This window comes from Micropterus dolomieu, linkage group LG14 (assembly GCF_021292245.1).
Source record: "Micropterus dolomieu isolate WLL.071019.BEF.003 ecotype Adirondacks linkage group LG14, ASM2129224v1, whole genome shotgun sequence".
Classification (NCBI taxonomy): domain Eukaryota; kingdom Metazoa; phylum Chordata; class Actinopteri; order Centrarchiformes; family Centrarchidae; genus Micropterus; species Micropterus dolomieu.
In genome coordinates this window covers 4,712,605-4,727,392 of record NC_060163.1, presented here as the reverse complement: position 1 = coordinate 4,727,392, position 14,788 = coordinate 4,712,605, and the positions used below count along the sequence as shown (strand labels likewise).

At 43.3% G+C, this 14,788-nt stretch overlaps 1 protein-coding gene across 6 annotated transcripts in view; it reads right to left on the bottom strand.

Annotated features, from left to right (window-relative positions):
- Window positions 1–14,542, bottom strand: part of myocd (myocardin) — a 30,198-nt gene extending 15,656 nt beyond the window's left edge. For 2 of the 6 annotated variants that reach the window (XM_046069849.1, XM_046069851.1), the window contains exons 1-3: window positions 14,151–14,542; window positions 9,296–9,361; window positions 3,123–3,278 (exon numbers count right to left, since the gene is read on the bottom strand). In XM_046069849.1, the coding sequence (XP_045925805.1) occupies window positions 3,123–3,278; window positions 9,296–9,361; window positions 14,151–14,205 (277 nt within the window). In that variant the 5' untranslated portion in view covers window positions 14,206–14,542. The remainder of the gene's footprint in view (window positions 1–3,122; window positions 3,279–9,295; window positions 9,362–14,150) is intronic. The other 4 variants (XM_046069850.1, XM_046069853.1, XM_046069852.1 and 1 more) reach the window with 3 other exon arrangements.
- Window positions 14,543–14,788: the final 246 nt, after the last annotated feature.

The following is a 14,788-nucleotide window of genomic DNA, read 5'->3' as shown; positions in this document are numbered from 1 at the left end:
TTATAGAAGTCCTCTGGATGTATGAAATCCCTTAAGAGTCCACTGAGTCGCCCCCTTGAGCTCAGAAGCTCTTTGTAATCTGCTTAGATTGTGCATACAAATGTAAATATTAAAACAGTTGAATAAGGACGTGCTACACATCGGTTAGATTTTCCACATTTCAATTGTTCAGTTCATTTTATGGCAACAATTCAGATTTTCTACTTTGGTAAACAAGAGAGACACGTTTTTTTTTTTTTTAGCAGGTAATATATATACTGGATGAAATAAACAATTTGATAGGAGTAGGTTTTACAGTAAATTTGTGTTTAATCAAGTCAAGACAAACAAAATACTAATCACCAACTAATACATACAAAGTGCACAGAGACTGGGAATAGTAGGGAGGTCAGAACCCCCCCCCCCCCTTCTCTGTGTGTCTTTTGTATGAAGTTGTTTATGGGCAGGTTGGATGCGACATGTATGTTCCCTACGTGACCAGTGGTATTCACACACCGCCTGTCTGTCACTGACACCTCATACCACACTCAGCCCGGAGGTGTTACGCTGCGTGGGTGAGAGACCGACACTGCCACTTTACATCCGCCACGCTCCTGATTGGCTGGGCTGATAGTGAACACAGCTTTAATTGGAGGAGCTAAGAGTGGCTATCTAACAGAGCAGAAGGGACAGAGCCAGGGGAGGGAGGTGGTAACGGTTGGTGTGTGTGTGTGTGTGTGTGTGTGTGTTGTGGTTGTGTGTGCAGAGGTATAAGATTCTCTTTTTGTATCCAAACATGTGACAGGCAGGAACAGACCCTGGTTTCAATCACAGCACCAGGCCCATTCTGCGCAACTCAGTGACCTGGCAATACACACACACACACACGCACACACACACACACACACACAGCTTAGTGCACATTGTTGTCCTAAATGCCATTTCCTCCCACCTGTTTGTGTTTAACTCCTCTCTCCACAGTCACACACACCAACACACACTCTGAATGGGTCGTGTGTGAATTTGCTCGTCTTGGTGCATTTTCTCTCTGCATGCAGTCCGGTACATGCTGTTTCCATGAGTCTTTAGGTCAAACGGGTGTCACCAGGAGATTGAGATGGCAGAATTGCAGGAAATCTGCGAGCCACGTTCACTTCCGCTTTTCAAGTGGCTGGTTTAGAAGTTACGGCGGGTCACATAGTTTCCAAAATTACCGGACAGAGGTTGAAACAATATTTGGGAGTGTTGTGTAAGGGGATATAAAGCTTTAAGGTGAGGGGTTAATGCTGGAGGCGAGGGGAACGCAGCAGACTGGTCCCGTCACAGAGCTTTGTAGGTGGCTAACTGGAACTGTACAGGCCTGTTAAAGCAGAGACAAAAGCAGGGAGGAGGGGAGGAAGGTACAAATATTCACGCAGGTACGCCCACACATACACACAAGGATGCACTCAAACTCAAATACACATTGCCACTTCTGAAGAAAAAGGGTGGACCCAAATACAGCTGCTGCTCATCTCAATAAGCGGCGCTCCCTTCCTCCTGCAGAGGTAGTGTAAACCAGCTGACTGCAGCCCGCCGTCTCCTTTACGCAACATGTTTACTGGGAATTCAAGGGGGCAAACATAAAACCGCTAAAACATAGGATTCTAAAAAACTCTAGTTGCGCTGCCAAGAATAATATAGAGAGAGTCAGTAACATGTCGAGTAATAGAACACAAACAGTGTGAGGTCAGATCGCCTTAGTGGGACGGCTCGGGCCTGATGTGTCGCACAGCGCTAAATGAATGGAGTGTCTACGCATGCATGTTGTGCATTTCTTTAAAGCCAACACTGGGGGAGGTGAAGGTCTCAAGAGGGCTCCCAATGCACTTTAGTCCCCAGTATACGTTTTTCAAAACGGTTTGCTTAAGCACCTCTTCTTAATGAATATCAGCCTTTTCAGCGCCACAATAACAACATTCTTGAAGATCCACCGTTGGTTCAAAATATTTTCTGAAATAAGCACGATGTGCTGTAAATGTAAATAACATTCTTTGCGCATCAAATACAAACTTTTTACTGCTAAGAAATTTGGATCACATAAAGACGGACCAAGGTTCTGAAAGGAGTTCAGTAGAATTTAAAGGCGGGGAGGTCAAGAGGTGAAGACTTGTGAATTACTTCTTTGTTGAGTGAATATTTCAGTTAGATTGCTACCACTTTCTAATAAGTCATCCTTTAAGGTTTACAAAGGAATTAATGGTTGATAAATAATTTGATACTCTGATACTTTACTGATCAGCTATAAGCCATTAATAAGAACTCATTTTGGTTTGTTGTGAAAAAACCCATGGGTTGTTTTTATTCTTTCAATTTGGTTATAATGCAGGTATAAATGTTGGTGATCCAGTAATAAATTATCCTGGGGTTGATAAGTCATTGATAAACCATTTATAATCCATCAAATCTGCATGGATTTTGCAGTGTCCAATCATCTAAAGGGACACATTGGTTCTTATTAAAAACTAATAAAGCCAGTAGTCTGAACATTTAAGTTTTAGCTTGTAACTTCAGATTGAGCTTTTTATCTCGACTCAGTCAAAGATGCATGTCCTGGTTTTATTATTGTGCCCGTACTTTCATAATGTGACCTGTATTGAGTTTCATAAAATTGAAGTAAGTAAGGAAGTACGGAAACTTTAAGGATTTGGGTCTAAGATGCAAAATCTGGTGGTTCTTCAGTCAGCTACGGGCTAAATGCAATGTCCCATTCATGCTGCAGTCACAGGCCTTCTTGTGGTGGAGGAACATAATGATCATAAAAGATCTACAATAAACATTATACTTTTAGTTGGTGCTTGTTTGACAAAATGACGTGATTGTGTTGAAAGTCCAGCAGTGCAGTCATTGAAGTACATGCTTGTTTGAAGAGATTAAAATCTCCACCAGAGTGATTTGAACTGTTTAGTCAAAGACAACAATGGTTTGTTAATATACACGCGCACGCACACATACACACACACAGTCAGGAGGAAGAGTGCTCTCCTTTTCATTAATATTACTTGATGCTACTACCAAACACACAAATGTGGAGTCACGCAGGTTGAGATGCAGCAGGCGTTAAAGGTGCGTTCAACTACACAGCATCATCTCTCTGCTGATACCTGTCACTGTGATGGCAGAGTCTAGGGGAATGATATTCTTTTGGACCAGCTCCAGGGGCCCCGGCCTGAGAGCCAGCTTCTCATTCAGGTCCTCGGCGAGCCGGGCTCGCTTTAGCCTCATCTGGGCCTCTAGAGAGGAGCCGTCTGAGGCCGGGTCTACACAACACACAGCAGGACCACACCGTCAACGACGTGGGACACACCAGGGAAACACTGCTTATACAAGTCTGTACATGCTGCAGTAGCAGAAAGTAAAGAAGTCCATTTGAACTGTCCTTAAGATACTTAGAGCAATTTTATTTTTTTACTCCATTACAATGACTTTTAACTCCACAACATGTATCTCACAGCTGCAGTTACTAGTAACGTCATATTATAAATTAAACTACCAAACAGTATAAGTAGCTTAAATGATCTCCACTTTAACCAGATAAAACAATTGTTGCTGCTGCTTACACATTAATATGCATCTGTGATAATAATCCAATAATATAATATACAACAACAAAACACTAACAGGGACCCTTGTGTGCCAAAATGAGTACTTTATGTTTAATACTTTTGGGGCTGTCACACAAACAAGAAAGTTTGAACGAATAATTTGTTCAAATTAATCCAAAAACAAATCATGTAGCCTTATCTTTAAAGACAACATGGCTATACCAAACTGTATTTTAGGAAATAAATTTAAAAAGTATTTTATAATTTTGAACTTGCAAACTGCTATTACAACCTGGCCCAGGCTTTATGCCTGCCCTGCCTGCTTTTTGTCTCAGCATAAGAGCACATCTCACCAGGTGAAATTCAGTGACAAGGATGCTGTATTTTTATGAAGCAGTAACATTTAAACATGAAAAATGCATATGTTTAAGACATACATGTCCCTGCTTTTCATTTCAAATGATATTCTGTAATTGTGTTTTTACTCCAATTTGCTCTGTTATAAATTTTGATTTGTTTTATCCTTTTCTGCATCCTATTTTCCTCTACAATCACCAAGTTTCCAAGTGAAATCAATAGGGCTGTCTATCAAGATTCTAGATTCTAGACTCGAGAAATCTAAATATTGTGTGAGGTCCTTAGTCTCATCTTATCCTCCTGATATTATTCATCTCTGCAGCTCAACCCTACTGTATTCAGCTGTCATTCCCTAACAAACACACACGACTTCCCTCCACCTTCAATAATCAATATTTCTGTTTTGGATCCGTTTTAATATCTGCTCAGCTGCTCCACTCCCAGCACAGCCAGACACTTTGAGTACTAGCAAAATAAACGGAGTGGCTGTAATTAAAGGGCTGCAGCGGGTGAGATTTTCAACCTTCCACAACCTCCCTCGCTTAAATCCAGTATAAATAATCTGTGCCGGAGCTAACCTGTCTTGGCCTACAATCTATCCACGGCACTCACAGGACTGATTACCCAACAGTGAGGCGAGCGCAGCGCATCGGTTTGAATATCTGAGGGCAAGAAGGAGCAACAGCACTTATTTGGTCAAATATAATTTTAGTGGGATCTTTCTGAAGGATGAGATAGGGTACAGTGCCAAAATAAAATGAATGATATTGAGCTTCGTGCTGGACAACTCGGGTAGAGTATTACTGTCTACTGAAAAATGGATCTGAAATGTAACACTTCACAAGAAACCTTAACAAATGATTGAGACATCAAAATGAATGTGCAATATTAAGCACCTTTAATCTCCAGGTACAGCAAGTAGTTAGCTCATATATCTCAAATTCAAATTAGACGTCTATCATTCACTATGAAACATAGATGACGAGAGAACGGAGGGGGGTTGAGAGGATAGAAGAAATGTATGTTTTTGAAGGAGGATGAATGGATGGAAGAAAATACAGAAGGAAGAAGAAATATTAGGGTGGGAGGACGAATGGGTTGAAAGATGAGATGAAGGAGGACATTTTTCTGTTGTTTTTGGAAAATTCTAAATGAGTTTGTCCCGCAATGCATGCTGACCCCCCACAACAGGATAAGCGGGTAGAAAATGGATGGATGGAAAAAATGAAGGAAGAATGTTGTGGAGGTAGAAATTATGTAAGTAAGTAAGAAGAGAAATTTAAAGTTGAAATAAAAATGAAGGGACGAAGGAAAAAAATATAGAATAAAAGGAAAGAAAAAAGGAAGACAAATTAATTCAAGTAAAAAATAAAGAATGATATTAGAATGGAGGGAGCACGAAAAGGAGCATAATTATATATTATTGGTAGAAAAGGGAAAAATTGAAGAAAAGAAGACAAAGGGTACGATTGGAAGGAAGAAGGAGGCTAGAAATGAAGGGGGGATAAAGTGATGTAGCAAAGCAGTGAAGGAGGGCCGTGGGTGAAGCAAATGATCCTGTCTGCCAGCCTGGATCCAGTGCCCCTCCTCTGAGGAGAAGTGGGAATGGATCCTCTGCCGGCCTGTGGTCATGTTGGCGAACCGCCGCCGTTCGCCAGCAGGATGACATCATCATCTACAGTTTATTACTCAGCTTCCCACCCAGTCTCCTGCCTCACCTGTCACTGACTGGCCTGATTTAAGACCTGATTTGACATCGCAGGAACACACGGAGCTTGAAGTGTGTTTAAACTGTGTGAGCGAACTGCCTGAAAACGTGTTCGACCGCGGCTGCGCCGGCCCGCACGGGCATAATGTAACATGATCGGGTGAGTCTGAAGCTGGCTTACAGAGTTTTAAACACTCTGCTGCAGTCCTAAAACATACGACACACTTTAAACCTATTGCAATACATGTACCTGCTGACTGTCTCTGTCAAATGTAAACACGGCACTTAGAGGCAAGACGTATGGTGCATTAGGCAGGAATAATTCCCTTTGTGTTTTCATCCACTGAGGATTAAAGCGCCACTGCTGAGGGACTGAAAATGGCTGTTTTTGTGCACAAAAGCAAGCAGGAAAAAGCACAGTAAACCTGCAGCTACAGCCCTGTTATCTTTATGAGGAAATATTAGCTTGTATGTGTGTGTGTGTGTGTGTATGCAGACCTGTGGCTAGCAAGCAGACAGTGTGCTCCTATGCAGGCCACACGCCAGTCAAGCCTGAGAGGCTGGGGTGGATTCTTGAATAGCCTAATAAACACCAGATGTTCTCTGGGTAATATATACACAGACCCTGTGCCGTGTCCATCTCCCCAGCAGGAATAACACAGCCAGCCAGCATCTGACGGATCACATCTACAGCAGCAGGAGGAGGAGGAGGAGGAGGAGGAGGAGGAGGAGGAGGAGGATGCTGTGACGCCCCGAAAAATGTCTTCGTTTTTTGACATAAAGAGCTGGGAGGAGAAATGACGCCGGCGCTTTAGAGAGTTGTTAAACATCTACTGTGTGGGTGTAAGAAAGTGTGTTCTTACAAATGCAAGTCTATGTAACCCTCTTCCATCTGCGCCACCGCCTGCAATCAAGAGATAAACAACCAATTGAAATTTCTTGCTCAAAAAAGCATTTGGAGCCCTGCTAAGCCAATTGCGTTTCTCCTTGCTGCCTTATCTGTGACAGACTCCTAGAAACTGATAGGGCCTCGCTGGGCCTCTGGATTCCGTTCCCCCGCACACTTACCAGCAGTTTATCTGGAGGCTGGAGCCTCTGTGAAATGGCAAACGGTGCCAGAGATATGATTCAACAAATCCCTGCCCCGCAGTCCCCCAGTCCCCTTGTTGTTCCTGCAGGCAAGTAACCGAGAAAAAAAAGAAAAGATGCCCGCTGGCATCGCTCACTCCTTCCATGTTTGCCAAGGCGACACACTGTTGCTTTAAAGTATAAGGGATTGATAAGATCTTAGTTTGTAAGTGGCTGTCCGCTGTGTAGTGTCTCATGCTAACCAAACCTTTGGTTTTTTATGAATGTTTAAAATTTTTATTTCCACCAGTGTGTTCAGTGCCAGCAAAAATATTTATCTCTGTGTGACATTTGTGGCATGTAGGCAGCAGTGTTAAGCAGTCAAAGCTGAGCAAGATAGCTGCAAACATTACAGTGGTACCATGACCTAAAGAGCATGACAGGCCGTTAATCGTAGCAACAGTAAGGATTTAAGAGTATGTTCAGTACACTCAGGTCTACTTGTTCTCATCACTATGTCTTATGTGACATTGAAAGTACAAAGCCTCTGTCTTATAAACAGCAGCTCATGCTCGATGTTGTTGTGTTTGGGCATGCCTCTGCTTTGAAGTGGCGCTCCGCAGGCGCTGCGCTGTAAACAGGTACCGTCGATGTAAATCTGGCCGAGCGTGCGCTGTTTCTTCTGAGGCTGAGAGCCTCTTCCAGCACGAGAGCATTCCTCGGCGGTCACTCACCGACCTGTCTGCCTTCTCGCTGGCTTCAGGCACTACCTGCCTGTCTCTCTGCCTGCCGGGGGCATAGATCCACCTGCTTCCTCTACGCCCACCTTTGTATCTGTCACTACCTGTGGATTTATCCGTCTCTGGAGTCTGGATCTGCTTCTCTTTACAGCATCCATCATCCTAACTGTTTTCTTTTCTTCCTATCTGTTTCTGTCTGTCTTTAATGCTTTAATTTGCAGTGTAAGTCTTTTGTTCTAAGACAAGAGTTTCCACGTTGACCTCAGCTCTAACACAGTTTGACTCAGGCTAGATTGTTTTACAGTAAGGAAAGTGCATCAGTCACAGACTGTAGTGTGTGTAAAATTGTACAATATATCAAGAATCTGTAGCTCTCCACTCCAATCACTTTGATTTCAAAAAGTGACTACAGCAGCCGATTTCACTGATTGGTTCCCTCTTTCTGGTTAAAGTTCATCGGTGAAATCATCTGCTGATTCCTGAGCTACACTTTTCCTCCCCCTCCACCTTTCTTTCTCTCTTTTCCCTGTTTGTTCGTTCACAAGCAGCTGGCATCTGACTGTATTGTTTCATTCCAAAACTGCAGTAGATAACCACAAATCAAACATTTCTTTTCTCTTTTCTTTTTAAATGAAATGCAACATGTCAGACTCAATGATCCGATTCATGTGAAACTGGGGGAAATGATGCTTCTCACAACTGCTTTCCAAGATTTTATAGTACTGATTGAGCCAAGGTGACCTACCACTAAAGGGCACATTTGAAAATGTCATATTCATATTTCCCACACTGCGCTAGATGTTGCGACCTTCTCTCCAAAACCGTCAACACACACAATAGTATATTTGTCACTGTATTAAAAGACTTGAAATGGCTTTCCAGACACAGCAGGCAGCTATGAGTTTAGTAAACCAACATACCCAGCACCAAACAGACAATGTTAGCGACTAGCTGGTGAAGCATTTAGCAGCTAAATATTTTTTCTGGTGGAGACAGAGGTAAAACAAGAATGATTATTGGACTTAAAATCACCAGGTGGACAGACAAACAACGTCAAATGCATGCTAATGTTTCTCTGGGTCTGCTGGGTGTGTCAATCGGCAACTGTTTGCTACCATGTTAGCCATATCCACTTTGTAAGGTGATGTCAGTGTTGTGTTTACAGCTTTTTCCACTGCCCCCAAGTGGCCAAAAAAAGTAATTATTATCACTTTAACCAATATGGGACAATATGGTCAAATTTAAAGAAGAAAACAGTATCAGTCAAGTACAATGACCTAGCATCTAGGATCTAATCATGAAGAGAGGTTATACCACAATACAAGGGAGGTGAATAGGATTTTGGTTGTGTTGCTCACTGAACTGAAAAAATTACATAAAATAAAAAAGAACAACAACGTCTCACTGCTAAAACATTATTATTACAATAAACTGTTTCTGTAGGGGCTATTTCTTTAGTAAAAAGTAGTTCCCTTAACAACTGTTCCCAGCATGTTCTGTGGATCATGCAGAGTAGTGGTATTTTGTTAATGTGTTGAGCACTCCAAACAGCATTTTGCTTACCACTGCAATGAGGTGGAGGCAAACATTTCAAAACTAGGACAAATAAAACCAAAACTATCTGCATGGCTAGACAACAGGTAAGTGAGAAAATATGTTTTTATGTCAGCTGCATATTATTCCTAATTGGACCAAAGGATGGTGTGTTCCCTTGCTTGTTCATTGGGTCTCTCACCCTTTCTCTCTCTCTGTCTATTTTACTCACCCTGCAGACTGAAAGCATGTAAGTGGAAGTGTGTGTGTGTGCGTGTGCGTGCGTCTGCATGTGCGGCAGCTCAGTGCTGGAAGGCGTTACTCACGAGGCATGATGCCGTGGTCTGCCAGCTGCTCTCGTGTCCTCCTCTGTTGAAGTCTTAACTGTAGGACTGAAGTTGGAGGGAAGAGGGGACGATAGGTGAAGGGGAAGAGTAAAAAGACGGGGGAAAGATGAGAAAGACATGTGGAAAGACAGGTAAGGGACAGGCAAAAAGCAGGAAGAGACTGAGAATTCAACCCACTTTTAATACGGTTTCAGAATTCTAACTTGTAGCTTGATTTAGAATAATATTCAAATCAGGCTGAAAAGAAAAAAGCTACTTATGTCAATTTCTAGGGATTGAACAGACGCACATGCACATGTGCATATGTATCTGTACATACATATACATACAGAAAACAGAAAAAAACCCAACCCTGCTTGCTGACAAATATTTCTGTGAGCAGGATGTAGGGAATGATAAACACAGCTCCTGGCTTTTAAACAGATCTGCTAGGCAGTGTGTGGTCCGCAGCATGTGCGTACGTTTCTGCGTGCTCTTTGCATGTGTGTGTGTGTGTGTGTGTGTGTGTGCAGAAGTGGTCTAGGTGGGAGTGCGGGGTCATAAACATAGAGCCTCCCCCATGTCTGTTGGTCTGCTTGTGTCTGTAGCTTTTTTGCTTTCTTTGCTGTGTGTTTTTCCTCCTCGCTGTTATCTGAAGGTCTCTCGGTGAGATCCTGGATCCGACACACAAGTATGAAATGTTCCTCCTTTTCTGCGAGGCCCTAATCACTTTCTTCTTATCTTCCATATTGTTAATTATCTCCCTCAGGTGGTTCATATTCGTGCAGATTTGGCTACATTTCAGCATTTTTATGAATGGCATCAAGCCATCCCGCTTTGCTGTAACCACTTCTTTGTTAATAGTTTGACTCAGTGTTGATGAGCTCGGGTCGGGTGCCACATCGCAAGGCTCTCGTGGGAGAGCACCTCCATTATGTAACACCAGGCCCTTCCCTTCATCTCACATCTGCTTTAGTTTACAGTGAGCGGGTCGTGACCTGCTGGTCGCAACATCACAGAAAGCAAGCGCAGGCATTAGATGCTGACTGAAAGCTGATCAAAACATGTAACTGATACAACCTCTGACTAAGGGAAGTTTGTTGTCATTCCCTACAATATTGAACACTCAGCCATGTATTCAGGCACACATACGGTACATGCAGGTTTGATCTCTTCTGTCATGTAAAAAGCAAGGTGACAAATGGAATGTAGCTGTTGAGTCTGTACTGTGTAATGGTAATGGTAATGTTATAGTAATATGATAATTCTCTCATAAAGTCACAGCAGCTGCTACATTATCTCCTCTTTCTTTTAAAAAACCTCTCAATTACATTTTTACAGCTTTGCTTTGCAACAGGTAGGCCTGACACTTCAAAACGTTTGAACGAATTTGAGCTTAAACTACGTGTAGATCTAGCAATCTTCCCTTTATTTAGTTTTTCGTGCCTCCACTGTATTTTAAGTCATCTATCATTTAAGCCTTACTTTTATCCATACACACAGGTTTTGTCTCTTCAGTCATGGAAAGAGCAATGTGAGAATGAACTATAACTGTTTGATTTTAACTCGAGGGACGGCTCGTCACTGCTCTGTATTATGTTTGCAGAAAGGGTTATCAATAATTCTGTCTGGAAAAGCCCAACAGCTGTCATATAATCTGCTCTTTCTCCTGAAAAGCTTCGCTAAAACCAGAAGGTTTTCTGTCCTGATTGGAGCGTGTACATGTTATAGCAAGAGGACCCGAGCCAGGCTGTGTAATCACAGATCACTGAACCATACGATACTCTGCCTCCCTCACTGTTGACTCTGAAAATGAAGACATTTGTTTTAACTTGGGCTTTCTTGACAACAAAGGACATACAAATCCACAGCCACATTTACACGTTTTCAGATTTATAGTGTAAATAAGTGATCATTTGGCCTGGTTCGCGCTGGTGGAGTGGCGATAATTACACAAGCCAGTGGGGTGATACACAGATTTATTGTCCCCCTGTGCCTCACACATGCACAGCCACCACACCAGAAAGAAACAGGCTAATAATAACACCCCACTTTTACACTTACAACTCCAACAACCTAGCTCAAGAGACATGCATTTGTTCCATGAATACTCCTGAACTTTCCCTCAGCACAAGTAGGAATGTGTTCGCGACAGATGTATGAGCGTGACTGTATAACTTCTAATAAACAGGTATTCCTAAATGAAGTATTAGGTTTATTTTAGTCTAATACCTCTGCATAAAGTGGAAATCCACCTTAAAACAGAACTTGCATATTTTATTTCTGTGGTCTTGGACAGTTAGAGGCCAGATGCCAGACGCAGAAGAGCTAACACTCCACCATTAAGATGGAACTTTCTGGAGCAACTCCACCGACAGTGACTTATAGTCAACAGTGGGATAGTAGGGTGATGCAGATTTGTGTTGAAGATGAAAAAAAAAACTCACTTGAGCGCAAAGCCAACCCATTCCACAGCTGAGTGCTTTTTTATCTGTTGCCAGAGTGTCATTCATTGTCAGTGGAGGGTGACTAGGTTTTGTCTCTCATATTATTAATTGTTATCAGTTTTGCCAGAAATATTAGGCCCAGCAGGAATATGGAATCTACCAGGACTCATTGGAGTAACATTTATTTGGCCTCACAAGCTGTTTTATTCTATGCAATGCACAAGATAACAGCCCTCACAGTTAAGCTGAAGTTTGAACGAAATCAATCTGACGTAATTCATTCGAATGAATTCATCCACAACTCGCTAGCCTAGTCCTAAACTGCGTTCCATTCTGTTCCTCACTTGAGTGACAGGCTAATGTTGCAGTAGGGTAGTTGCATTTTAAGTCTCACTTTTAAACATGATTTTTCTCACTGAAGTGTCCGATCCAAACATGATTTCTCATATTACTTTCCAATTTGGTGCCATGAGTATCCGTTATCCTCATGGCTTGCTAGTTTTCTCCATTGTACGTTAGCTTAGAGCCCAACCATAGCTCAGTTACAGCAGATTCATCATCAACCAAATCACCAGTAGTTTCAAAAACACCTAAATATGTTTCATATTTTTCAGGTGAAAACATCCAGCATTATGTTCCATAAATTCTGGATTGGGTGTGGTAGCTGATACAAAACAGGTGTTTAGTGTAGACAGGGCCTGTCTGTGGGGCGGATTTATGATTCAACCTGTGGTTGATACCTTCAAGTATTGATTTAACTTATATTTGACGCCTCTGTCACACTGCAGTAAGGTTGAGAGCACGGGCCACAGCCCTTTGAGCTGTTAATCAAATCGTCATGAGAACTGGTCAGTAACACACACACACACACACACTCACAAAACACTGAGCAGGTCCGCGGGGAGTGCTTAAGTGAGATCTTTATCTTTCCTTTTAGCTTCAACCATGCGGCAGCAATTCCCATGGCTTTGATAATGTAGTTCAAGCGTGGCGCTGAAGGAGCAACAATTGCTGGTTTTCATGGGGCGCTGAATGTAACTCAAGCTGCTGCAGCTTAAAGAAACTGTAAATCCTGGACAAGCAGAACAGCTCAGATCAGCGGCTATCACAGAGAGATTTACAGGCAGTTTTACTTCTCTTACGCTCAATATTTCACTCACGCACATTAATCCCTCCGACTGTAACATCAAGCAGACTTGTAGGAAGATGACCTTTAGGGCAGTTATCATCTGTGCCATATTAACCAGCTAGAGCACGAGGGTTAGAACAACACAGGACCCGAGCCACCTCGGTGAAAATCCTCCTGCTGCTGCTTTTGAACACAGCCATCCACCCTCTCATGTTCCCCGGGGTGCCGGGGGTCATTCCCACCCTGCCAATCTGCTCTAAACAACTCAGAGGAAAAGAATCATTTACCCAGCCATTTTACTGGAACGCAATTACAGCTCACAGGCAAAGGACTGAAGCCACTCTGGCCACCAGCTTGTATGTTCACAGCAGAGTGAAGTGTCGCTCGCAGAGCCGATCATGTACGTCGAGCTTTGCAGAGCAGAGCAGAGCAAGATATGAGCTCTGTCGCTGCCACCATCAGTTACATTTTCCTCAGGGAGGTGGCAGTGTTGGTCAGAGTACGCACACTGTGGTAGCGCAGCGCAAACACACATGCTCAGCCTCACAGAAAATATCTTCAAAACAAAGACAGTTACTAAGAAAGTGTGTGTGTGTGTGTGTGTGTGTGTGAAGGAGAAAGCAAGAGTGTGTGTGCATGTGAGGGAGATGGATGAATACAAAGCTTAAGTTAAGTGGAGCTTAAATCAGCACCAACCCTTCCTCCTTATTTGATATGCCCAGGTACCCACACATACACACACACAAGCACAATCAGTCATATTAAGATAACCTCTGACCCCTCTCCAGCATCTAATCTCCCTTTATCAGCGTGCACAGAGCCACAGAGTGAGAGCGTCCCACGGGCTTCCGTCTGGCACGGAACAAGTGCACTAACCTGTCCGGGACATCACCCTCACATGTCGCGCTTTTATGAGGAGGCAGATGAACATCAAAGAACGCACCCAGCTGTAAATCCATCACACTGTAACACGGCGCATCATTAGGGCTCGCTACTCGGGAGGATTTCTGACTTATGCTGGCATCCCTCTGGTATTCCTCGTACCGTCACATGCCCGTAGTATATTACACACACCTGTCAGTCTGCTGGTGTTACTGAAGAGCAAATTGTGAGTGTCAACACAACTCATCCGTGAGGACAGATGAATGACGAGATTGCCTATAAATGCCAAGTGTTGACAGACAAACTGTTTGCAAGGCTTGTGGGAAAAAACAGCCGTACTCAGAAACTCTTCGCTAATAAACATGAAGTGCACACACAGACACAGGATCTGACTTACCTGATCTAAACTTGCTTCGTATTAGTATGGAGTGTTCAGAGCCCAGAAGAGTCATAATGCTGAGAGTACAGTTCCAGTGTTCAACAGTTGCAAAAAAAAGTCACGCACACTCGAGAAGCGGTACACACTTCGACTCCCCTGGCCACCTCTGGGCGCCACACTGAGATGAGATGGAGCTGACCCAGCCTGACTCATCAACAGCTGTTGAAGAAAACTAGTGGAAGCAAAAAGAACACTCTCTCGGCCAGTGTGCACACCAGCAGCAGCCTCCTGCTCTCCGTGTGCTGCTTTCTGTTCCTTCCTCCTTCTTCTCTGCTCTCTCTCCCCCAGGGGCTAATGTGAGAGTGTGTGAGTCTGCAGGCCAGTGAAGATTTGGTCCCATCTAGCTGAGAGCTCTGAGCAGGGCCAGGGGACAGCACAGAGAGATATGCCCTGCTTGGGGGAGGGGCTTACAGCCAGGGTTTCCTCTAAGCCCCGCCTGCCAGAGGCTGGACAGGGTTTGGCTGATGACTTCTTCCTCCCTTGCCACCAGTTTAAATATATCTGCCTATCAGCCCTACTGACTGTCATTAGAGAGGAGAGAGGGAGAGCTAGATAGGAAAAGAAAGATCAAGATAGAGACACAGACGCTGATAGTG